Source organism: Moschus berezovskii, chromosome X (genome assembly GCF_049115385.1).
Source record: "Moschus berezovskii isolate FMDL1 chromosome X, NW_MosBer_1.0, whole genome shotgun sequence".
In the NCBI taxonomy this organism is placed as follows: domain Eukaryota; kingdom Metazoa; phylum Chordata; class Mammalia; order Artiodactyla; family Moschidae; genus Moschus; species Moschus berezovskii.
This window is the reverse complement of record NC_142488.1, coordinates 29,014,892-29,042,120: the sequence shown is the minus strand read 5'-3', so window position 1 is coordinate 29,042,120 and position 27,229 is coordinate 29,014,892. Positions and strand designations below refer to the sequence as shown.

General features: G+C 40.6%; 1 protein-coding gene across 9 annotated transcripts in view; it reads left to right on the top strand.

The window, feature by feature from the left end:
• DMD (dystrophin) overlaps positions 1-27,229 on the top strand; it is a 2,246,075-nt gene that overhangs the window by 2,150,958 nt on the left and 67,888 nt on the right. For 6 of the 9 annotated variants that reach the window (XM_055393453.2, XM_055393450.2, XM_055393449.2 and 3 more), the window contains 4 exons: positions 20,503-20,669; positions 22,976-23,087; positions 24,791-24,927; positions 25,629-25,667. In XM_055393453.2, coding sequence (XP_055249428.2) covers positions 20,503-20,669; positions 22,976-23,087; positions 24,791-24,927; positions 25,629-25,667 — 455 coding nt within the window. Of the gene's footprint in view, positions 1-20,502; positions 20,670-22,975; positions 23,088-24,790; positions 24,932-25,628; positions 25,668-27,229 lie in introns of those variants that run through there. The other 3 variants (XM_055393451.2, XM_088833691.1, XM_088833692.1) reach the window with 2 other exon arrangements.

Below are 27,229 nucleotides of genomic sequence, written 5' to 3'. Positions count from 1 at the left end.
ATCCCAGACCACCTGACCTGCTTCCTGAGAAACCTGTATGCAGGTCAGGAAGCAACAGTTAGAACTGTACATGGAACAACAGACTGGTTCCAAATAGGAAAAGTAGTATGTCAACACTGAACATTGCCACCCTGCTTATTTAACTTATATGGAGAATACATCATGAGAAACGCTGGGCTGAATGAAGCACAAGCTGGAATCAAGATTACCAGGAGAAATATCAATAACCTCAGATGGGCAGATGACACCACCCTTATGGCAGAAAGTGAAGAAGAATTAAAAAGCCTCTTGATGAAAGTGAAAGAGGAGAGTGAAAAAGTTGGCTTGAAGCTCACCTTTCAGAAAACTAAGATCATGGCATCTGGTTGCATCACTTCTTGGCAAATAGATAGGAAAAAGTGGAAACAGTGGCTGACTTTATTTTTTTGGGCTCCAAAATCACTGCAGATGGTGATTGCATCAATGAAATTAAAAGATGCTTACTCCTTGGAAGGAAATTTAATACCAACCTAGACAGCATATTAAAAAGCAGAGACATTACTTTGCCAATAAAGGTCCGTCTAGTCAAGGCTATGGTTTTTCCAGTGGTCATGTATGGATGTGAGAGTTGGACTATAAAGAAAGCTGAGCGCCGAAGAGTTGATGCTTTTGAAATGTGGTGTTGGAGAAGACTCTTAAGAATCCCTTGGACTGCAAGGAGATCCAACCAGTCCATCCTAAAGGAGATCAGTCCTGAGTGTTCATTGGAAGGACAGATACCAAAACTGAAACTCCCAATACTTTGGCCACCTGATGCAAAAAAACTGATTCATTTGAAAAGATCCTGATGCTGGGAAAGATTGAGGGCAGGAGGAGAAGGGGACAACAAAGGATGAGATGGTTCGATGGCATCACTGACTCAATGGACGTGAGTTTGGGTAGGCTCCAGGAGTTGGTGATGGACAGGGAAGCTTGGCCTGCTGCAGTCCATTGGGTTGCAAAGAGTCGGACATGACTGAATGACTGAACTGAACTGATTGTAGTTTTGACATTCATCTATTCTTCCAAGAGCTGGATGCTGCCTTTCCATAGGCTTACAACCAAGTCGGAGGTTCATACTTCCATTAATGTCTGTCAGTAGGTCAGCACACTCCTGTCCATTCTCTTTTGCATCCTGCTCCAGTGCCATTTCTGCACCATCATCCATGTCCCCAGAAATACTCTCTTCCTCCCAAATGCCTCGTCACTTCATGGATAGATATTTAGGTTGTTCCCCCTTTTTGGTAAGATAGATAATGCTGCAGTGAACATCTTTATGCAGTTAGCTCTTTTCTTTGATTCAAGTTTTTCCCTTAGTATAAATTCTCAGGAATGGGATGAGCAGATATAAACAGTTTTGTAGCTTTTGATAAGTATTACCACATGGCTTTTGGTCAGAAGTTGCTCCTATTTGTAATACCACCAGCACTCAAGGAAGAGATATTTGCAGTTTTACATTATTTGCAGTGTTCTTAGCGTTTTTTAAATCCTAAGAACTACAGATGTATGGGGTTTCTCATTCCATTCTAATCTCATTACCGACAGAACTAGGTGAATAAGTAACTGGGTTAGACCTGTATTTAGTCTTACCACAGACTCAGATAAAACTATAGAAGGCTTTGTGGGCAGAACATTTACATATTTAAAGCAGTTTTAGCATTCATTTAATAGTTACCTGGGCAGATTAAAGAACTGCACATATATGAAGGCTGCTGACATACACTGTTCGGATTGTTTTGCCCAAATTATGGCAAAGTAACTATAAAAGTAAAACAGATGTGGAGAAATACATGTTTTTGTTTTTTCACCTCATACTCAAATCTCCCAAAACATGAATAGACTGTCACTTCCTCTGGGTTTTTTCTTATGTGTTGCTGTATTAGCATTTCTCCTCCAGAACATAGACACAAGTAACTCCTATACAATGAGTATGAATGACCACAAATAATCCAGATTGATTTTTTTTCCAAATCCTATTGGAAAACAACTTGCAGTGACCTACTTTTTCTCCCTCGGTGTTGTTTTCTCTTTAGTCAAATTTCAGTGACTTTTTACAGTCTTACTGTGAAACACACACATACAGAGTGTTCATATACACATATATGTGTACAGTTGTGTGTGTTGTGTGACTGGGGTTGAGTGCAAGGGTCAGAGCACACACCTGCTGACAACCATCTGTATTCACTGATGGTTCCTGCCTTGAAGTCAGGTGGGCTGGCCTCGGGGCCGCTGCAGCCATTGTCCCGTTACCTTGAAGGACTGACATTGCCACCTCCCCTGGACTCTGGTTCTCGCTTTTTTTTTTTTTTAATCTGACATATAACATGTAAATTGAAGGTGTGGGACATGTTGATTTGATACATTTCTATATTGTAATATGATTGTCATTGTAGCAGTAGTTAGCACTATCAGATCATAGAATTACCATTTCTCTTTCATGGTGTGAAGAAGTAAGCTCTAGCCTTTGACTGTCTTGAACTTGGTGGTCAGGACCAGGGGCTTCTGAGCAGAAACTGCTTTCCATTGGGCCGTCCTCTCATCAGGAGCCAGGTCCGTCCCTGTCAGCCCGTGGGATACCTGCTTTCTTCACTCACCTGCTGCCTCTTGTTTCACCACATCCCTGTAACAGCTACACTCTATTCTCAGCATTAGAACCCTGGCAGCTCAGACAGTAAAAATATTTACCTGCAATGCAAGACACCTGGGTTCAATCCCTGGGTTGGGAAGATCCCTTGGAGAAGGGAATAGTAACCCACTCCAGGCAAGTAGCAAGTATTCTTGCCTGGAGAATCCCATGTACAGAGGAGCCTGGTGAGCTACAGTCCATAGGATCACAAAGGGTCGGACACAACTAAGCGACAAAGCACGCACAATCATTGTATGACACCATCCTTAGGAATCTCCCATTTCTTTCCCTGGTTCACGGAATAGCTCCTGGTTTCTCTGCTTCACTCTCAGACCTTTCCTGATCTGTCTCCATAGCTGCCCATGGTTTGCTTTCACTACCAAGTAATAGTTTCTTACTGCTACCATTTGTGCTGACCATGCTTGTGTACATGATATTGTTAGGACTGCTACTGATGATAGTATTTTCTACCTTTGTTTGCACAGTACTCTCATTTAATCTTCCCCAACCCTTTGAGGAGAATAGAATCGGCAGACTTGGGTTCAGGGTTGTTTTTATTGTTGTTTCAGTAGGTGAACAGTTTTCCAGTGGCCCCTGCATTGCATTTCTACAGCTGGTGGGAGAGTCTGATTTCTGCTCCAGCGAGCACTTCCCTCTCCTCCCTGCTGGGCCATTTTCCTCCTCATCCCCAAATACGTTCTCTTAAAAATTTTTCTATTTATCTCATTTATATTTGGCTGTGCTGGGTCTTCACTGATACATGGCCTTTTTTCTAGTTGTGATGAGTGGGGGCTTCTCATTGCAGTGACTTGTTGTGGTGGCTTCTCTTGTTGCACAGCACAGGTTCTAGGCATGTGGGCTTCAGTAGTCACAGCCCCCAGGCTCTAGAGCACAGGCTCAATAGTTGCAGCACATGGGCTTAGTTGCCCCACGGCATATGGGATCTTCCCAGACCAGGGATCAAACCTGTGTCTTCTACATTGCAGGCCAATTCTTTACCACTGAGCCACCAGGGAAGCCCAGTACACTCTTTTTGATATTAAGGCTCTCCAGCTTCCCAAGGTGAAATAACAGTCATATTTTCTAGGTCTCTGCTAGAATATAAGATGCCATAACAAAACAGGGAACATAGGAGCATTGGGGAGAAGAGGATGCCTCATTTTAAGATGTTGAGTATTGGCAAACCGGATGTTGCTGGAAGAAAGTTGGGCATGTTCTGTAGGTACACAGCTGGGCAAGGTTTAGATAACTCAGATTTGGAGACCCTCTCGCCTTGCTAGTCACTGGCAGTCTGCTTGAACAGATCCATTGTAAATTCTTCCTTCAGAATTGGCATCCTTTCCCCATCAGGCTTTTCCTCAGCCGGGAGCTCTGGCGTCACCTTGCCTTTCGGAAGCTGTGTGGCTTGCATGAAAATTCAGTGTTTGCTGTAGGGAAAGATAGCAGGAGTGAACAATGCCCTATGCCCTTTGTTTGAAGTGTTTAAGACCTTGGAAACGGGGCCTGGCTGGTGGCTCGAGCAAGCCAGTGCTCAAAGGCTGCTCTGTCCACCAGCCTCAGGAAGCGAACGGCAGTAAAAGTACTTGTTTCTCTTACAAATACATTCCCTGCCTCACAGAAGAAGTTGACTTCAGTCTATACTCTTTTTATGTCCTTTGTCTTCTTGTCACCAAGAAGACAAGAAACTTCCTTCTTTTCAAGTCAGCTTCTGGCTCAAGAGAAGGGCCTGGCAGACACAGGAGGGGAGTGGTGTTTGCCCATGTGGTGCCCGCTGGGTGATCTTTTTATAGGTTTCCTATATACTTAATACCACTGAACTGTTCAATTAGAGTGGTTAAGATAATATATTTTATGGTATGTGTATCTTACCACCATAAAACAAACTGGGCAAAAAACACAAAAACTTCTTAAAAGAGAGAGGAAAATAAATCCCCAAGTCCAAAGAAAATGCTTTGCCTATTTTAAAATCAGTATAGGTCCATCAAGATATTTATTCATGAAGCCCAGAAATGAAGTCATGCCTATGGATTTTAAAAGAGAAAATTCACTGTCAATGTATGGGTTTGACAGTAGTATCTTCACTGATATTAAATGGGAAAACAGATCTGTTTCTACCTTCAAAGGATATGGCAGTCAACGTGTGTACTGGGAAAATGACTCATTTGGGCAGTAGTAGACCTGAAGATCGGAGAAGGCAATGGCAAGCCACTCCAGTACTCTTGCCAGAAAATCCCATGGATGGAGGAGCCTGGTAGGCTGCAGTCCATGGGGTCGCTACGAGTCAGACATGACTGAGCGACTTCACTTTCACTTTTCACTTTCACACATTGGAGAAGGAAATGGCAACCCACTCCAGTGTTCTTGCCTGGAAAATCCCAGGGACGGGAGCGGGCTTCCGTCTATGGGGTCACACAGAGTCGGACACGACTGAAGTGACTTAGCAGCAGCAGCAGCAGACCTGAAGATTTGAAACTAGTTTATTTTGGAAATACAGCTTCAATTAATGCATCATCGAGTTGATTGACTCTCATATCCCATGAAACTATCCCTGTTGACAGAATAGATTGATCCTGCGACCACGGGAAGGCCAGATCTACTCCTGGCAGTGAGTCACACAGAGCACCTTAAGGAGCATAAGACATTGTCCACATCCCTCCTTTTTCAGATGAGAAAACTGAAACCCAGAAAGGCAGAGTGAATATATTCTTCATTCTGCAATTATATTTATGTCAAAATGAGACATCAGGCCCAAGTTTCCTGTGTTCCAAGCTAGTATTTCCTTCTGCTAAACCATCTGAGTAGAAATAAATGGCTGTAACCAATTCAAATACTAGACTGAACTAAGAAAGTGTTTATAAATAGTCTTTTATATGACTTTTAGGTTATAATAGGATATGTGGGTAAATGAACACTCCTACCCCTGCCACAACACATGTGTACACACACACACACACACACACACACACTCTATGATCTTTATTGAAAATACTCTAATCCCAATTACAGGTATCTAAGTTCTACCTCCAGATGAAATCAAATAATGTTTCTTCTTAGTTGGGAAGAACTTTACACTTTTAAGTGATTCCAGAGAGAGTCATGTATCTGTAAATTGGTACTTGGCAGTGCCCTGAGAGGCACTCACCTCCCCCGTCCCCCAATAGTCTCTGTAGCATCTTCTTCTGTAAACATTTTAAGGACTTCATTGTTTAGATAGAATTGAGTGTATCAAGTTTGTATTCAATATGCTTCACCTGCAAGAGCTTGCATGTCAAAATCTGTTTATTTTACATCTGTTTTCTGCCTCCCGTTGTATTTATGCAATCAAAATAAATAAGTTGCTTTTTCATCTGTCCTCTGGATTTTTATATTCATATGACAAAAATGAATATCTTCTCAGCACAGTAGCTGTAATATAGAAATGGGAATAAACTACAGCCTCAATTGTTGAGAACAAGTGCGTATGTGTATGTAAATAACAAATCATTGCAGGACATCTGGAGTAGTGAGTGGCAGAGTGTAAGCATGTAGGTCCTGAAGTTGACTGCCCAGATTCAAATACCAGCTTTGCTATTTGCTGGGCATGCAACCTTGGACACATTTCTTGAGCTTCCTGGTCCCTAAGTACCTGGAGCACTTTGGAGGGTTAAATGAGTTAATACAGGTAGGGCACTTAGTGTGGTGGGTACATGTTATTCACTCAGTCATGTCTGACTCGACCTCATGGACCATAGCCTGCCAGGCTCCTCTGTCCATGGGACTTCCCAGGCGAGAATACTGGAGTGAGTTGCCATTTCCTTCTCCAGGGGATCTTCCTGACCCAAGGATCGAACCCTGGTCTCCTGCATTGCATTGCATTGCAATGCAGGTCTCCTGCCTGCATTGCAGGCAGATTCTTTACTCTGAGCCACCAGGGAAGCAGTAGGTACTTAACTGAGCCTTAGTTATGATTATCTAAAGTGTATTTTGGGCTTCCCAGATGGCAGGTAAAGAACCTGCCTGTCAAGAGATGTAAGAGACACAGGTTCAGTCCCTGGGTTGGGAAGATCCCCTGGAGGAGGTCATGGCAACCCACTCCCGTATTCTTGCCTGTGAATCCAATGGACAGAGGCACCTGGTGAACTACAGTTCATAGGGTCACAAACTCAAACACAACTGAGGCGACTTAGCACACTCAAAGTGTCTTTTAACATGAGAATAGCCCACCAAGATGAACAATTCCTTTTTCCTACAACTGAGCATCTGTAGATTAGATTCTAAAGAATCTTGAAATGGTGTTAAAATACCATGCCAAGACACTTATTAACCAGTTTGACAGCCTTCTTCATGCGAGTTGATCACATCTTATATTTTCCATCCTTAAAATAACTTCTAAAAATTCCACTTTGCTTAGGTTTCTTTGGGCTGTTTGTTGAGTAATCAAAGTATGGACCCTTTGGTCCCATTGACATTCCTTTTACACCCGTTTGGACTGATGGGTATGGTATAAGTTTCTAGGACCTGGTAGGTTGCTAAGGGTCGGATACGACTGAGCGACTTCACTTTCACTTTTCACTTTCACACATTGGAGAAGGAAATGGCAACCCACTCCAGTGTTCTTGCCTGGAGAATCCCAGGGACGGGGGAGCCTGGTGGGCTGCCGTCTATGAGGTCACACAGAGTCGGACACGACTGAAGTGACTTAGCAGCAGCAGCAGCAGCAGCATCACCAAGTTTCTACTGGGCCTGCTGATGGACACTTAGAATTCCTGCAAACTTTTAGGAAATCTTTTATCAGGGTATTATCAGCATTATCTTGAGTCAACTGTTGGTTTTTATTGTTATTATTTTTTTCTGTTTTAACTATAAGCTATGGTGAGTTTACCTTCATAATTATCCATTTAATATGTTGTGGTTTATGTGCTTAAATTTCTCCATGTGGAGTGATGGTTTTTTTTTTTTTTTCCACCAGCTTTTAAAGATAGGTTTGTAGTGGAATTGAAACCTGTTTCATTTATATACCTCTTGCTAAGGAAAAACACTTGTCATTCTGTTTCTCCTTTTCACCCTTCTAAAGGAATAGTCTTTGTTAGAATCAATTTTTTCCATCCTTCTGCCCTCCCTCCCTGTATTCCCCTCCCTCCTTTCCTACAAAAGCTGAAGCAGAGGTTCTAATGAAAAAAACCTTTTCTTTTCTTTTTTTTGAGAGCCACGCCTGCATTTGGAAGACTATTCTGGACTCCCTCTGATTAGTTCACCATTAATTCTGATTCACATTGATAGGTACCCCCAAAGCTCATGGAAACAAGGAGACATGAATTCAACAGTTACCATTTTCTTCTTTCCCATCTTTGTCACTGGTTTGTAAAATGGATTTATTTAAATCTTTCGTTTTACATAGATTATGTGAAATGAATCGAAGTGCAAAATCTTCTTGGGATACCCTTATCTTTTATCTAGGGTCCTTAGTATGTCTGGATGCATTAACAGCTAAAGGTGGGTTTTTGTTTTGTTTTGTCTTGTATTTTTCTTTGGGTTTTGGAGGAGGGGTTGACATTTGATAAAATAGGGAAATTTTTTTTTTTCTGATTTGCTTCTTTTTTAGCTACATTAAAAAAATACAAAATAATTGTTTTCCAAGTTTAGACAAATGTGTGTAGTTTTGTCAGCACAACTACAATCAAGACAGAACATTTCCATCATCCCTAAAATTTCCTCTTGTTTTGTGGTCACCCCACCTGTTCCCAGTCTATGGAAACTACTCCTCTTTTGGTCTGTTCCTGTACTTATACCTTTTTCTGACCTGTATTTTAAATAATTGTAGGAGGCATCTGTGAAAGAGTTACTGTTAGATCTTGTTCTTGAGCATAAAGTGTCCTGATACAGACTTGAGAAAGGTATACCATGATAACTCCAGGCGGATATGAGTGCTGTACCATGAACCTGTGAAAGTTTTCTCTTAAATAAGAACTCTCTGGCATAAATTAATAACATTGCGTATACTTACAGATTTGCATAGATTTAAAACTTGTGCTTCTGTTCCTGGGAGCCATGGTATTAATTGGTTTATTAGTCAGTTGGAGCGGGGAGCCTTAGGTCAGGACAGTTGTCCTTGAACATGTAAATGAAGAATGGATAATCACCCATGTGTTAGTGTTTGGGCTTATTTTCTCTTTAAGGGGTGATTCACAGCCCTGATGAATATTTAGAGCAATGACTGCCGGCCTCCAACCTGCTCATTATCTTCAGAACTTTGAAGAAAATACTTGATTTCTACTGATGACAGCAGTTACAGGAAGCCTCTTACTTTTCCTTGGCTCATGAACACAACTGTTGACCTCTTAATCCTGATTTCCAACAAGAAATATTTCTGTACATGTGGGGCTTCTTCAACTCATTTTATGGCTGAAAAGTCAGTTGGGTATCCGGGCAAAGCACATGTCTGCCAAGTGTGTGTGGGTGGGTAGGGGACGCGTTAGAACAACGAAGCTACAAGAACAGGGAGGAAGTCAGTTTGGCATTTGGTTTGTGTTTTGTGAGGAAACTAGTCCTAAAGAGCTTTTCACGTTTTGTACTATTGATATTAATGCATTCCCCCCTCCCCTTTCACAGTCATCAGTTTCTTACACTCTTGACTTCCTTGCTTGCCCCCCTACCCCCAGGAAGGAGTGCCGATGTTTTATTTTGAAAAAATTTCAAGAACAAAGAAGAGTTGGAAGGATAGTATGATCCACACCCATATGTCCTGTATGTCTCTCCACCCTGGTTAGCATTTTTGTCCCATTTACATTTCACTTTTCCCAAGTATGTATGTCTTTGAATGTACACACACAAGCACATCTTTCCCCTTTACCATCTAAAGGTAAAAGGCCATCATACCGCAAAATATACCCCCTGAGCACTTCACCATACATCTTTTTTATAAAAAGACTTTCTCCTGAAAAAGTGCAATACTGTCACTACACACAAATTTACCACTGATTCTGCAAGACCATCTAGCATACAGTCCACATTGAAATGCCCCCATGCCTTCAGAATGTCTCTTATTTCTGGTTGTTTTCCTCCAAGATGCAGTCAAGGTCTTTGTCTGTCATTGGCTGGTCATGTCTGTGTCCTTTCACCTCATCTGAATAGTCGCCCAGCATTCTTTGTTTCTTCATTCACGACACTGACATTTTTGAAGAGTGCCAGCAGCTTTCTTGGAGAAGCTCCCATATCCTGGAGTCTTCTGGTTGTTTCTTTAGATGAGATTCAGGTTGGTTCTTATTGATAATGCTAAGAATGAATGGTATGGTGGTATCAGTCAGATATTGCTGTTGTAAAAGTATCCTTTTCCCTATGTAATTATAAAGTCATTTTTGTGATATTTTGAGCACTTCTGAGCATTCTGTTCCTCCATAGCCTTTCACTGTATGGTGTGAGCCTCCGTTAATGATCCTTTCCTAATTCAGTGATTACATTGGTGGTTGCCCAATAGCAGTTTTCTAATTCTGCCCTGCTCTTTGCATGTGTTAGCTGGTTTTCTTCTGTCAAGAAGAGCTACACTTTTCCCCTCTAATTTTCTGAGTGTCACTGAGGACATCCATGGTAAGTGTGCATGTACAAAGAATGGCACTTCTCCTGAGTGAGTTGCCTTTGGGTACCATATTTGCCATGATGTAGCTGAAAACACAAATGCATAGAATTGACCATCCTTTCCCCCCATAGCAGTATAAGCTAAGCATATGTCTGATAAATACATTTCCACATTAGCCAATTCTTTCATGGGACCAAATCATATAACATGACTTATGTGCTAATAAGGATTAAGAAACCCATAGGCTTTTCTGTTTCTTTTTTTCCTTTTCACTACCTCAATTGACTTTAACCTGTACCTGTCAATCCATGCAGCTCATATGTGTCATAACATCTAACAGTAGAAGGAAGGATTGTTGTTGTTCAGTCAGTAAGTTGTGTCTGACTCTTTGTGACCCTGTGGACTGTAGCCTACCAGGCTTCTCTGTCCATAGGATTTTCCAGGCAAGAATACTGGAGTGGGTTGCCATTTTCTTCTCCAGGGGATCTTCTCTACCCAGGGATCAAACCTGAGTCTTCTGCATTGGCAGGCGAGTTCTTTAACACTGAGCCACCTGGGAAACACTAAAAGGAAAGATTGTCGTCGTTGTTCAGTTGCTCAGTCATGTCCAACTCTTTGCCACCCCATGGACTACAGCACGCCGGGCTTCCCTGTCCTTCACCATCTCCTGGAGCTTGCTCAGACTCATGTCCATTGAGTCGGTGATGCAGCCCAACCATCTTGTCCTCTGTTGTCCCCTTCTCCTCCTGCCCTCAATCTTTCCCAGCATCAGGGTCTTTTCTAATGAGTCAGTTCTTTGCATCAGGTGGTCAAAATATTGGAGCTTCAGCTTTGGCATCAGTCCTTCCAATGAATATTCGGGAGGAAAGATACATAATGCCAAAAAGAAGGAGGGAAAGGGAACGATCAGAAGAGTAGGAGCATGCATTTATGTCAGTGCCTTTTGAGTATTCACTTTTACCTTCATGTAGCTCTCAGTAGACCGGCACAAAATTCAGTTCACAATCTGGTACTCGGGCATTGTCTCACGCTGTCTGTATTTAGATATCAGAGCCTCTCACACTCTCGGACGACTTGAGGTTTCAGAAGATTTTGGAAATCAGCCTGTATGTCCCCTTCAGATATCACCTCTGTCCACCCATGTAAAGACTCCTTTAAGCATACATATTTCAGTCTGAAAATAATAGATAATTTTCAGCTGTGTCCGTAACTTCTTTGAGCCTTTTTTCATCTGTAACATCAAGCAAAACAGATTACCTCAAGAGTTACTTATCCCCAGGTTGCTTTGATTATATGCTAAATGTTATAAATGGAAAAAGCAGGAAGGGATATGGGTTACAGTGTATATTTCAAAGCTTGGTCATTATCAGCCAAGTCTTACCTGATCTTCTGGATAACAGTTCTTGTAACAGAGATGCAGAATACAGAAAACAGTCTTATATGTGTAGTGTGGCCTTTCACATGAGAGCAACTGTTCTCTGAATAGAAGTAGCCTAGACTAAGAACAAGAAGTGACAAAACATCATGTGACGCCTCATATAAATGAACCCTGGTGGCCCTACACTTGAGTTTCCTCATCGACCCTAATGTAAAACACAAGGATCTTATGTCTAAGAAGATCAAAATGCCACCTTCCTTCTGTTTTATTTGTTACATGCAGGTTTCATATAGTTTTATAGCAGATTTTTTTTTTTAGCATTCGTTTGATTTTCATAAAAATTGGGATCGTTTGGAAGAAGCATCATTAATATTCTTTACAACTTGTTCTTGTTCCTCCTTTTATGTTCGTCGCTAGTGCAGACTTCTCTCTTATGTAAAATATTCCACTGATGCCCTTGGTAGATTTAGAGGTTGTTAAAGAAATCGTAATGACAGCTCAGGGAACAGTCAGGAACTGCCTGTCCTATACTGTGTGACCCCAGCTAGCTGTTCTCCTTGTAGTTCTAAATCTTTGTGTACAGACTATAATTCACAAAACAGTTGTGATCAATTTAAATTCAGCAAATCTTTTTAACACTAGGGCTTTTTGCAATCAGGGCCAGAAAAGTTGTGTTGTCAGCTATTAATGCTATAACCTATTAACGATGGCAGCAATATTGAAATGGCTTTTTGAAATGGCTGTTTGAAAGGAAACATTTTACTAGTGAAAACAGATGAAAATGGCCTGGGAGGAGAGATTAACCTTTTTGAAATGTCTGTGGTTTGTCCCCAGTATTTTCTATAAATTTACCTTATTCTTTCAATAAGAATGTTTGGAAATTGTATTCATGCATATGAATGCATGCAATATTTATATATTTAGTTATTTTTTAAATGGACAGGAACTCTACTGAATAAATGAAAGCACACACACACACTTATACTAGCTGACTGCTTTAACCTTGCTTGAGTTAATTATTTGCCATGAATAAATAGATTTCTGTTACTTGTCATGAGATGCATTACGTGGAGTTTCTATTTGAAAAGCACCCTGATTTCAAATCAAGGTCTACAATTTTAGCATGTTCCCTTGTGATTTCTGGTTTGGGCTTCTTGAAATTTACTAGTCCTTTTTCTTCCCTCGCTCTGTAATAGGTAAATATATATGTTTAGATGAAAAAAATTTAAATTGAGGTATAATCGACATATACCCTGGTATAAGTTTAATGCACAACCTTAAAAAATTTAATTGCAGTATAATTGACATAAAACATTTGGCAGTTTAATGTGCAGTGTGTTGATTTGACACATATATTGCAACATTAGTACCACCCTAGTGTTAGCTAACACCTCTCCCACGTCACATAATTACCACTTCTCTTTTGTGGTGAGAACAATTGAAATCTAGTCTCTTAGCAACTCTGAAGTTTATAATGCAGTACTGTTGGCTATAATCACTGTGCTGTGCATTAGGTCTCTGCTGCTGCTGCTGCGTCACTTCAGTCGTGTCCGACTCTGTGTGACCCCATAGACAGAAGCCCACCAGGCTCCCCCGTCCCGGGATTCTCCAGGCAAGAACACTGGAGTGGGTTGCCATTTCCTTCTCCAATGTGTGAAAGTGAAAAGTGAAAGTGAAGTTGCTCAGTCGTGTCCGACCCTTAGTGACCCCACAGACTGCAGCCTACCAGGCTCCTCCATCCATGGGATTTTCTAGGCAAGAGTACTGGAGTGGCTTGCCATTGCCTTCTCCGATTAGGTCTCTAGAACTTACTTATCTACTAGTTGTAAGTCGATAATCTCCCCATTTCCCCTACCCCCAGTCTCTCATAACAACCATTCTACTCTGTTTTGGGGAGTTCAGCTTTTTTATATTCCATGTAGAAATGATATCGTATAGTATTTGTCTTTTTCTGTCTAAGTTATCTCACATAGCATAACGCCCTCAGGGCCCTTCTATATTGTCAAAAATGGTAGGATTTCCATCTTCCGGCTGAGTGATTTTCTCCTATATATACACACACCACGTCTTTTTTTTACCCATTCATCCATTGACAGACACTTAGGTTGTTTACCCGTCTTGGCTATTGTGAATAACGCTGCAATGAAGATGGGAGTGCAGGTATCCCCTCAATATCCTGTTTTCATCTCCTTTGGCTATATACCTAGAAGTGCAATTGCTAGATTACATTTTGGTTCTATTTTTAATTTTTTGAGAAACCTCCATGCTGTTTTCCATAATGGCTAAGCCAAATTACATTCCCACCAACAGTGCACGAGTGTTCTCTCTTCTCCAGCCTCACCAATGCCTATCTCTTGTGTTCTTGATGGTAGCCATCCTAAGAGGTGTGAAGCAGTGTTAACCAGCGTACCCTTTGTCTCACAGGCAGTAATTGAACAGGCCTATCATAGCTTCTCGGTTTCTGTGTTGCAGAGGAGCGCTGCCTGCCTGTTAGGTGCCCTGTAGCATTTAGTCAATTATAGTGGACCCATGTTGGTTTCTTAGTTTTGACACATGAACCTGGCAATAGAAGCTGTTAACATCGGGACACAGTTTCTCAATCTTAGCACTACTGACATGTTGGACTGGGTGATTCTTTGTATTCTCCAAATCCAGAAATAGACTATAGATTAGCCTTTTGCATGTAGCAGACAAGCCAACAGAGGCCATTAACTTTAAAAACTATTTAAAAAAAACTTATTTTGTCTTCTATTTCTTAGACAACCCTTATAAACTTATTGTTTTTTGCTCTTTAAGATGCTTATGAAGGTTTTTTTTTAATTCTAACCTCATTCAGATATTGTAACCCTTCCTTTTATCACTGTTTATTGTGATCACAGTTTAATTCCCACCCATCATTCAATTCACCAAACCTTCATGGAAGGTATAGAAACATAGTTCCTGTCTCTAAATAACCCACAAACTAGGAGAGAAACAAAGGAGGTTTAGACAAGTATTGTTTCCAGAACAAAAGGTGGTTCCTTTTTATCATCTGAGAACTACTGGGTACAATCTCTTCCATAATGTTGGCTTTTCTCTATACGAATTTTTTTCAGTTTATTAAGAACTGACATGGTTTTTCAAAAGCCTGACAATGGGGATGCCAGTTACCTTCTCTTTAAAATATGATGTGTGTGTTTATGGTACTTTGGGAGCAGGGCTTGCTGAGAAACCCTCTCATCACCTTTCTTCTGTGGCTAGGAACTGGTTCTGTTAGCCTGTTGTTGTTCAGTTGCTAAGTTGTGTCCAACTCTTTGCGACCCCATGGACTGCAGCTTGCCAGGCTTCCCTGTCCTTCACCATCTCCCAGAGTTTACTCAAACTCATGTCCATTGAGTCAGTGATGCCATCCAACTATCTCATCCTCTGCCACCCCCTTCTCTTGCCCTCAGTCTTCCCCAGCATCAGGGGCTTTTCCATGAGTCAGCTCTTGGCATCAGGTGGCCAAAGTATTGGGGCTTCAGCTTCCAATGAATATACAGGGTTGATTTCCTTTAGAATTGACTGGTTTGACTGTTAGCCTGAGAGAAAAGTAAGTATTCAGGTTGACACCCTGGCAGCCATTTGAAGCCCAGCCCTTCAAGTCCGAAGTGTTTCTGGAAAGCACAACAGGAAAGAAACCGAAAAGATACTCTGAACCGTGGCAAGTCCCCCAACTCCCAACCTACCACGTAATGCCCTTTGAAATTGTTATATTGCTAATTGCATCCCTTGGCTAGCCACTCACTGTCTTTGTACGTTGTTAAGACGACATTTGTATAAAGCCGGCATGCGATGCATTGGAAGGCAGACAGTGACTGCAGTAGATTCCTTCCCTCACCTCTGTGCTGTGGGTAGTTGCTGACAGGAGAGAACCAAGAGAGAAGGAACGGAGACCCAGGATACTTGCAAACTGTGGCTGTCACACTGGAAGGAGCTACGGTATCCTTGCTTTGTGTGTGTTCACACCATAAAAGTGGAAAGAGGAGATACTGCTGAAAACAAAAACAAAACCCAGGGCTGAACGGCCCATTCTGAGTTCTTGCTTAGATGGTTTGACACTGGTGTTTAGGGGCAAGGTCAAGGTCATCCTCAATACCAAGAGAAGCTACGAGGCCTGTATGCGGGTCAGCAGATAATGGCACCTGCAAGGATGACCTCAATCCATTGTCATCATACCTGTCGTTTGACCTCAACAGCTTCCTGACATTTCAGGCTAACCTCTTGTTTTCTAGAGTAATCACAATGTAATTTTAGCTGGGTTTTACTTCTAGTGCTTTTAGCTCTCTATAGACACTTGGCCTGGTTTGGAATTCTTCCTTTCTTTATCACCAGACAAAAGGAAAGGGAATATGCCACTAGGATACAGAATTGTTGGTAGTAAAAATGAAAGATCGAAACAGAATGAGAATGTGAATCCCTGTACCTTGTCTTCAGTGCTGTCAGTTGGCACAGGCGAGCAGTTTTGAAAGAGCCAGAATGATGGATGTTGCATCTTAGGAGGAAGAAAGAACCTTGAGAATTTCCCGCCTTTAAGCACAGGGGAATCTGTGGTCTTTTGAAAGAGGAGAACATTCTCTAGCTTCCCTTGTTAATTTCCACTAATGCTCTAACAACTTTCAGCATCAGGAAATGCTTCTGTATGAGTTACAGCCTAAATTTTTCATGCTGCTTAAGCCTGTTTCTTCTTGTTCTGTCCTCAATGGAGAAATTGAACAGCTGGTCATAGGCCCCTATGCAAGAGCCATTCACATAATTGAAAACTGTTATTAAATCGCCCCTTCAGCCACTATTTCTCATGTGTGTGTTTTTTTTTTTCATGGCTAAATAATCCAAATTCCCTCAAGCTGTTCTCATAGGTCTTTCAAGCTCTTTAATTATCGCTGTGCCTTTCTGCCAAGCCTTCTCTAAGTTCCGGGTCAGGACTTAGCTTTAGCCACTAGAACTAGACACTGTTCTCTAGTCCCAAGGATAATGCAATGATTGCTTCACAGTGTCTTTATTAGGCCTTTCATTATACGTCACAGACATGGTCAATTTTTTTTTCTCTTTATTTTGGGCACCTACATTTGTTGCTGACTCATGGTCAGATTTTTTTTTTCTGTCTTCCACAGTGAACAGAAGCTTTCTGGTAAAATTATGCTGTCTGTAATAAGCCTGAATTCTTTCTTTGTGAAAGAAAGAAAGATTCATGTCATTGAATCTATCATTAAAGAAACTGTCCCTTAAACTTAAGTCAAGGAAACATATATAGGTTCAGATTAGGCAACAATAAATCCCATGTTTGACATCAGAATGAATTAGTAATGCTTTTTGCAATTTGCTGTCTTTCTGTGATAGTTTTTGTCCCAGCTCCAGATGGTTATTTTAATAAATTTAGTTTCTGGACCAGTGGAGCAAGAGATTGTTATAGGACTTATTGTAACCAGAACTTGCAGTTCTTTTGACACAGTCTCTCATTGTATATTTGTTTACCAGATGAAGAAACACTTAGAGACTAAATAATAATATAACTAGAGGGAGTCACAGTCCACCAGCCAGAGAGGGCTGGCTTCTGGCTTTGCGTTGACCAAAGGTGCAGTCTGTAGTGGTGTGGCCCACCTTTGACCTTGGTCTGTTTAATTTATTCACTAGTGATTTTTGGATGAAGGCAGAACACATATTTTATTTATTTATTTTTAAATATCTGTTTATTATTTATTTATTTGGCTGCACTGGGTCTTGGTTGCTGCGTGTGGGATCTGTTAAGTTGTGGCATGGGAACTCTCAGTTGTGGCATGTGGGATCTAGTTCCCTGACCAGGGATTGATCCCAGGCCCCCTGCATTGGGAGTGTGGAGTCTTAGTCACTGGATGAGCAGGGAAGTCCCCAGAAAACATATATTTAAATGTAAAAATTACCGAGTTGGGGGGAATGACTAACCCATGGGCTGTAAGAGTCAGGATCCTTAAAGATACAGATGAGCTGATACAATGGGCTAAAACTAACAGGAAAGTCCTTGACGGAAGTGGAAGGAAATACATCCCAAATGAATATGTACAAAACAGAGGAATCACTGGAAACAGCCAAACAGTATTTCTTATCATACCCAGCAGTGCATTAGTACCTTGGGGTTGTTCACAAGTCTTATAAGAACAATGATAAATGTCCCAGGATCACTGAATAATTAGTGTGAGAAATTCTGAGGTCAAACAAGTTTTAATGTTTCCTTACTGACAACCAACCCAGCTTTTAGTATGTTAACGTGCATTAAGCGACAGTTAGAATGTGCAATGTTTCCTTAATTAATTTGACCTTCTCTTCTTGAAACATCTTGCTGGGTCATTGATCTTCTGGACACACTGGGAAACACTGACCCAGAGATTTTAGTGGAGTGGAAGCGCTGCGGGAGCCTATAGTACAGAACAAAAGAAAGTCATCCAATTATACTGTCCAGAGAGATGGCAGTACCATTCACAGCACATCATATTTTGGAGAACAGAGTTCTAAAGGACAATGGCAAACCATGCCCTGTCATATGAGGCAGAAATAAGAGAAATAGGGATGAAGGGCCATGGACAGACATGACAGCTCTGGTAAAATATTGAAAGAGATTTGTGAAGGCTTGAGAACATCGCTGTTTCTGGTCAGATGTATAGTAATAATGACATAAGGACAGCAAACACTGACTGACATGGCTCTCGCTGTGTGCCAGTGTTCAAGTGTCTTTCATTGAAATATTAAAGCAGCCCTACAAGGTAGGTCCTATGAATAGTTCCACTTCATGGCAGAGGAACATTGAGACACAGAAAGATAAAGTTACTCTCCCAGAGTAACACAATCAGTGGCAAAACAGGAATTTGAACTCTTGTGGTTGGACTCTGGAGCCTCTATTGGCTGTGCTGATGGATTTCAGCTCAGTGTGATGAAGCACTTGTGACAGGGGTACCTGTACATAAATGTTCCTCACATGGATGGTTATTATATGGCGGCTATGAGAATACACTGGCATTGGATAAGTTTGAACGTGGTGACTGTCAAAAGTCTTACAACTCTGTGGTGCCATTCCAGAAGGAGGAATTCATGTCCATGGTCCCTTTCATCGACAGGTTCTGTAATATTTTTTTTTGCTTTTAAGAAAATGTTCACAAAGTACGTTACCTCTGTGATAGCACTCTATCCAGAACGAAGTACTCAACAGAAGCTTTTGATCAGTACCTTGAATTTTTGCAGCTAGGAATTCAAGGTTAAACAGCTCATTATAATGTTGCTGAGTTGATAATTGGGGGTTACTCCTGGAGTACTGATGAAGTGGTGAGTGTTACAAGCCCAATGATCCTACTCTTGTCTGCCTAAAATGTGAATACATTCTTTATTAGCACACCACATTCCAAGAGAAGCACCATGAGTTTGCAGTTCATATACTCATTATGTATATGATCCTAAATATCCCATCATATATTCAGTGTAAATTGATCTCAAAATAGGTAGCACCCTTTGGTTCTTGGAAAAAGCAAATGAAGACCATCTTTGGAGAAGGCACTTTCTTAGGTAAGGCCTGCTCAGAGAAATGGCAGTTAGATTGAGAAAGTCTAACATTGATCTAATGGATTCCCGTAAGCAGAGAGAAGGGATGGAGAAGAGGCAGTATTTGTTGAGATCATGACTGAGAAGCTTCCAGAGCTGACTAAAGACTCTAGCCCACAGATTCCTGAAGCCTAGTAAATCCTAAAAAGTATCAATAAAATCCTAGATGTACAAGATGAGACAGGAAAAGGATAGATGACCTTCAAGGAACCAATAGCATCACGGCTGACTTGTCAACGGTTAGCAGCAGAGAAAGTGAAATAAAAGTGAAATAATATTTCAGTGTGCTAAAACATAATCAAAATAAACGAAACACCTCTTTCAGTCTAAAAATCATTACCAAATGAAGATAACTATCAAGAATATGGATAAGAGACTTTCAGGCAAACAAAAGCTGAGAAATTCACCATCAACAGACACTCACTAAAGGAAATACTAAAAGATACACTGCCAACAGAACTGATCCCAGATGGGAGATCTGAGACTGAAGGAAGCAACGGAAAACAAACCCCCCAAAAGTGGTTAATATATGGATCAATCTAACAATATAAAAACATAAAACATGATCTTATAGGGTCAAAAATGTAATTAAATGCATGACTATAGTAACATACCAATCAAATGATGGATAAATATATTTTGAATGTTCTAAAATCATTGGACTCACTGGGAGGCACAGTATTTATGAAACTCTGAAAAACAGAAAACTAGAGTGAGACAGAGAAACAATAGGTCGCCATGAAGAAAGCACTAGAGCGGGAGGTTTCAATGCTAGACTCATTCCTGCTGCCAGGGAGCTGTCTGACCTTTGAAAGGCCATTTCTCTTATCTACATCTCAGTTTTCTTGTCTGTAAAATGAAGCTTCGGGACCAGATGAATTGTAAAGCCTCTTCATTACGATCATAAGAAACACTGAGAAACAGATTCACTGGAGGGGAAAGAAAAATAAAAGGATCAATCGTTCCTTGAGGTTTCTTTTCTCTCTCTCTCTTTTGAAAGTTTATCAATAAGCCCTTCCTTTTTACTTATGGCTAAGTCTTATATATCTCTTCCCAAACTGGAGTGAGATATAGTCTCTCCCAGGTGTGTATTGTACGTTTTGCATTTGTTTGCTTTGATTTCTTGTCATCTAGTAGCCAAACAGGGTCATGGCAGTTTCCCAGACTGCCATATAGCAGAGGGCTCATGTGGAAGTTGGGGGGACATTTGAAGAATCAGGCTGTGAAAAGTGGGCCTTACTGCACCACTTTGGCTCTTTATTTGATGTATCACCGAAAATGACATATGCCTCCTTTACTTTCTTATCTTCTCTCCTTGCACTCTCCGGCCTCCTGTCACTGCAGGCTAATAATAAGCCTGAGATTGAAGCGGCACTCTTCCTTGATTGGATGAGACTAGAACCCCAGTCCATGGTGTGGCTGCCCGTCCTGCACAGAGTGGCTGCCGCGGAGACTGCCAAGCATCAGGCCAAGTGTAACATCTGCAAGGAGTGTCCGATCATTGGCTTCAGGTAGGCAGAAGCCCCCCAATGTCATTTTTGTCATATCATTTTTCACCCTTGTATGACTTGATCTGTTACCACCCCCCCCCATGCCAGTTGCTATCAGTGCATTGTTACCCACCATGCCAATTGCTGTTAGTCTGTTCCTCTCCATGGTGGGAGAGGAGGTGACCAGACTAGAGCCTGGATCCCTGCTGTCACCCCCCTGAGCACTGGGTTATGTTTGTGGACCTGCTTCATGAGACAGATGGCCCTCTCCTCTTTCCCCCTTTAGCTATGCAGAGCCATGTTCCTCATCGATCAGGACAGACTCCCTGTCTCCACCAAGATTTTTGTCCATTAAGTATACACAGATTAACTGTACCTCTTCTTTCCTGGAACCAAGACATTTTGATCATCTCTTTTTTTCCCCCATGCTCTTTTCTGTTTATAGAAACTCTCCCAGAATCAGTTATAAAACTAAGGAATGATTCTATTTTGGGACATTCGTCACGGTAGCTCAGTCTCTTAATCACTCTACACCACTTTTCTTGCCCTAAAGTAACCAGAATTGTTTAGAGCATCCTAGAACATACTTCTTGATCTGTGAATCTGATTACGCTCTTTTCATAGTCTCCTAATGAACTTCTGAGGGAATATAAAGTGTGCAAGTAAATGAAAGATTCACAAAGCCACTAAAACAAGAAAATGTTCCTTACAAATTTAAAAGTACAAGAAGTAGGAAACGTTGTAGGTTATTATTATTCTGACTTTCTTAAAATGTCCCAGAAAACACTTGCCTTTTAAATCTTCAGTCTTGCTGACCTGTCTGGGGAGATAGGGTACTTTTAAATGAATGAATCTTCATGAACAGTAATCCCAAACACAAATTCTGAAATGGTGGTGTGTTTAAACATCTGGATCAACATTGAGGTTGCCATAGTGATGAATAAGCCGTCAAGTTGTAAACTAGTGGTAGCATCCTCTGCCTGTTCAGGATCCACTTACCAGCTAAGTAAATACTCATCGCTGGTTATGCTGAGACTTGTCTCATTACTTTGTTTCTAATAATTACATTGTACCATTTGTGTGCCTTTTATTCACTGTGCTCCTTCCATACTTCATGCTGTGTACAAAGAGGTTTTACAGAGACCTTCAGAGGTTTCTAAAGCCTAGATAGACAGCATTGAGTAGGCAGTGATAGCAAAGGACACCTTCTTTCCTTCCTGGTTTCTGCAGGTAAGAGTGATGCCTTGGGGCAGCGGGGAGGGGGAGCTCCAGGGGACTGCATTGCATTTCTTACCTTTCTTTTCTTAGCTTCCTTCACTGGTAAGATCTGTAGACAAAGCAGAGGGTGGATTTTATAAAATGCAGAAGGAGAATGCTTTGGAGGGTCTAAGAGAGCATTTTGACATTCAGTCCTTTTGCCCTTATGAAAGTAAATTGTTTTAGGAATCAGCACTTCTCTTTCCTCCTTTTCCCCATTCTCAGAAGATGACTAGGATCTAAAAACAGTAGCTTTTTCCCCACATTCCCATATGTGACATGAGGAATATGTTTATTTGAATTGGCTCAGAGTCTTATCTGAAAAAGCACAAGGCAGGGAGAGTATGAAACCAAGAATACAGTATTCTGAGACTGTGGGGAAGCATAGTATGTAGTACCTCCAGATTATGAATCCTTTCATCTCACCCAAATTGTGTCTTTTCTTGGGGTTTCCATTTTCATGTGGGGGTAAGGTGGTGAGGGATTTCTGAAGAGAGACAGATAAAAGAGGTTATCCAAGTAACTCTGAAAATGAATCATGTCTCTCAGGCAGAAAATGTAATTAAAGTAAGATTTGTTTTAATTGAGACTTCTTGCTGAATTTTCTTTTGTCTTATGAAATTGCTTTTTCTATATAATTTTTTAAAAAATAATTCCCTCAGGAAATGTTGGTGCCCTTTTGATGGGTGGGGTATGGGCCTGAAATGCATCCATCTGTCCATTCTGAGAGTTCCTTTAAATTCTAGTATTTGGTCTTCAAAAGCCTAGAAGTTTGCCAGTGTCTTCCTACTTAATCTGAAAGAGTTCCCAGTGGAGTTTAAGCAAGAGCTGAGTTTTTCTCCCCTCCCTCCAAATGTTTACAGGATGTTTCTGCCAAAATATTTTGACACTGCAGGTAAAACACCAGAAAAATCTGGAGGTAGGAATTTAATCACTTACCTTGAGGGATTAATAAACACAGCATTCTATTTCTAGAATTAAAACAGTATGGAAGAAGTATTTCTTAAAGGGTATTCTTTGGGAATTTGATCTGAAGAGATACATATGTGTTTGTTTTTGTGCTTTACCAGGTACAGAAGTCTAAAGCACTTTAATTATGACATCTGCCAAAGCTGCTTTTTCTCTGGCCGTGTTGCAAAAGGCCATAAAATGCACTATCCCATGGTGGAATATTGCACTCCGGTAAGTAGATGTGTCCCTGAGCTTGAGTCAGCTCACCTGGGAGAAGTTTCAGTTTTCTACAGTGTTGCAGATGATCTGTGATCCTGTGATTGCTCAGTTCCCCAGATGTTGCCCAACTCAAGTAGCTCCAAATTGCAGACTCTGGGATTGACCTTATCCCTGGTGTGATGCCTGGCACACGCAGAATGTCATAGACACTCCACACACACTGTTGGGTGAAACAGTAGTTTTCATTTCTGTTTGTGTGGGTTGTAGAGAATACATTTTCACATTTAGTTTCCTCATCCCTAGCTGTTATGTGTAGAGGTGTTAGGGCCATGAGGCACATTGAGTATGGAGGAGGAGTAATGTAGGTTCCCTGAAATTTGTAATCCACCATTTAAATGCATCTTGCTCATCTTTTGCCTATTTAATATATTAACACTTACCATTAAATGCTAGGCATTTACCTTTGAAACTACTCTGTATGAGACAGGTATTATTTTTATCCCCTTTTTACAGTTGAGGACTCTTGACATTCTGAGGTTAAAAAGTTTGCCCAAGTTTCTATAATTAAGTGCTGGAGTCATCTCTTAAGTTATTGTCTTAGGGAAATGTTAAGTGCCCAGTAGAACTTTGAAAAGTTGCTGGTGACACACATATGGACACCAAGGGGGAAGGTGATGGTGGTATGAATTGGGAGATTGGGATTGACATATAAACACTATGAACACTATGTATATAATAGATAACTAATGGAAACCTACTGTATAACGCAGGGATTTCTACTCAATGCTCTGGTGACCTAAATGGAAAGAAAATCCAAAAAGGGGTGATACATGTATATGTATCGCTGATTCACATTGCTGTACAGCAGAAGCTAACACAGCACTGTAAAGCAGCTATAGTCCAATAATATTAATTTAATAAAGAAAGAAAAGGAAAATCACTGGTGAAATGGAAAGGGCATGGACTTGGTGGACACAGACCTGGGTGTAAATCTCGTATTCGTTCAACACTGGCTGCTAGCTATTCAAAGTGCCATCTGTGGGCTGGCAGCTTTGGCATCACCTGGGAGCTTATTAGCAATGCAGAACTTCAAACCTCACCCTGGACTTTCTAAATCAAAAGCGGCATTTTAGCGAGATCTGCAGGTGGTTTCCAACACATTAGAGTTTGAGAATCTCTGCTTTAGAGCTTTCTCTCTTGCATCTTCAGAGCGATCCTCCGTTATTTTATTGTCTTCCTCACTTTGATTCCTTTTGCAAAGGTATTCAATGATGGAGAATGTACCATGCTGTGAATCGAATGGTACTTATTGGGTAAAATCTGACAGCAACATGGGCAGATATTGTTTTACAAATACCATTAGGTGTGGTAAAACTGAAGGTCAACTCTCTGACCTCCAGACATTTATTAATTACCATTTATCGAGCAGCCTAGTAGTTGATACTTCATTGATTCATCATCACAACTTGTTGAGGCATTCTTGCTTCAGTTTTGTAGATGATTGGAGCCTTGGGTAGGTAAATAGCTCACCCCCGTTAACCCCATTAGTAAAGGGCAGGTCTGGTGTCAAAGCCCGTTTTGTGTAATTTCAGCCTTTGCTCTCGCCTCCTTCTGCTCTTAATTATAAGACAAGTACCTTAAGGCAGAGCACCGAAGCGGTGCTTTCCGTTCAAAACCCCACCCCAAGTCTGATCTCCTCATGATTTCTGTTTCAGACTACATCGGGAGAAGATGTTCGAGACTTTGCCAAGGTACTAAAAAACAAATTTCGCACCAAAAGGTATTTTGCGAAGCATCCCCGAATGGGCTACCTGCCAGTGCAGACGGTCTTAGAGGGGGACAACATGGAAACGTGAGTAGTGGCCAGAGCACAGCAGCCTCTTAGTTGACATACATTTGAGCTCCTCTCACCTGAATACCTTCCTTCACTCCCAAGTACAAACAGTCTCTCCTGTTTCTTTCTTTAGATTTACTGTAGCTGTAAAGAGAAAAGCAAGCTGACGTTCAGTCACCAGTTTCCATATCAATTGTCCCGTGAACAGTGACCCTTTCGAAAAGTTAAACTGTATCTCACAGGGAGAAAAAAACCACCATATTCTGGCTCCTAATTAACTTACAAAGGCTTGTAAGAAGTACGGGACTGTTTACAAATGAGTGACTCCAAGATTTCATTTTGATTCTGCCCCCTCACAAATCAGTAGGCGTGTGTCGTTTTGTATCTGATTGCTTGGTCATAGCTAGTCACTTTTTCCTACTTGAAAGAAAATAATGGTCACAGGAAATGTCTTCACAGTAAGTAGTTATGATTCGCTAGATCCAAATGATGATCTTGTCTTTACCTCTTTTGAACCTTCTCTTCTGTTTGCCATGCCTCTGACGGCAGTTGCACCACTGGTTTTCTTTTAATTCACCTTTCACCTTTGTCTGGCCGTTGCTTTTCATGGTTCATACTTAATTGGGTTTCATTTATTTTGACCTTTCAGTAATTTTTTGTGTGTGTGTGGCTGAGTTTGCCTGTGTCTCTCTTCACCACCTCATTTTTTTGTTTTGCAGTCCTGTTACTCTGATCAACTTCTGGCCGGTAGACTCTGCGTGAGTACTTGCGCTGAAGGGTGCTGCTATCACAAACACATTCGCTTGCTTGAATTTTTAAAAATTTTTATTCTGTTTGTTTTAAGGACATTTTAATTTCCCTTCCTTCCTTTCAAAATTTTTCCCTTGCTGAGACTTTGAGGGTGCCCTTTGCCACACAGATCAGGAGAGTCAGTGAGGTTTCAGGGTCCCCACCTGGTCAAAGGAAAACCAGCAGAAATCCTGGCCTGGAGGTCAAAGTAACATCAAAGAAATTGTTGGGTTGTTAGTTCTGTTCCTGACAGACCTGTTTATATGCTCTTTCCTTGTAAGCAGGGAAGAGCCTTCTGATTACATAATAACATTCTTTAGTCATATTTCTAGAGATTGAGTGCTTTAGGACCTTCAAAAGGATGATGCTTTATTCTTTAGGGCCTGTTATAAGTGGACCATTAAAAGCCAGCGAAGTTTGTTTCATGGTATAATGTTGAGTATGGTTGAATAATTTCAGTAAGGCATGTGGCCTTTTTATCAGGTAATGCCATGCTATTTGACTAATCTTTATATATATATATATATGTGTGTGTGTGTGTATATATATATATATATATATTTGAGTTTCTCAGCTTTGACCTACACTCACTTTGCTCTCTTCTCCAAGCTAAATACTCAGCTCATAAACATATATTTTCACTGGAAGGAAAGTGTACTGTAGTCTTTGTTATTACTATTGGTGTGTCTTATTAATAATACTAATAGTTTATATTAATAATTTATTGACTTATCTCAGAATTTAGAATGTCATTAGAAAACTCTGTAGAGTCTGTGATTTATATGTCAGCAAAGTGCATTGTTTTAAAGTTACAGTGTGTGTGTGGGGGGTTTATAACAAAATTTTGGTATTTCACAATGTACTTATGAAAATAGTTATTTAAAGTCAGACAGTTCTATTATATATAAGAGGTAAATGACTAATTTGGAAAGTGGACTTATATAAGAATTCAGTTTATCTTTATTGGGTCTTTTTTGTTCCACCAAGTAATTAAATTTAAAGTAGGTCCTTTTAAAAAAATCCTGTCGTGATAAGTGCAAACTATTAATTGAAGTTTATTTGAAGTCTTTATTGGCCTAAAGGAAGTGTGAGGCTTTCCTTTCTTCTTTAAAGCCACATTATTGGGCCATTTAATTTTGAGATATGGTTACTATGCTTGATTTCTTTACTAATTATGCTTAAACAACTTGGGGAGTTATTTAGATTCAGCTATGTTCCTTGCTACTGGTAATTATTTTCCCTATCCCAGGTAATCTATATGTTTACAGAAGGTAAAACCTTTCATAAATAAAGAACTTTTAAAAAATAATATACTGCAATTCTCAGCCAGATTGGATCCTGATAAGCAAATGAATTTTCTCTGTGTTGGAATAAGTTCTAACCAACTTAAAAATCCAAAAGACAAATATGCCAAAGATTAATTTTTTAAAAAAACACATAGACAGAGATAGCACAGCATAATAAAGAATGACTAACTAAAGAGGAAGTTTATTCTATCCATAAGCTAACGAGAAGCATTCAGGGAGTCAGT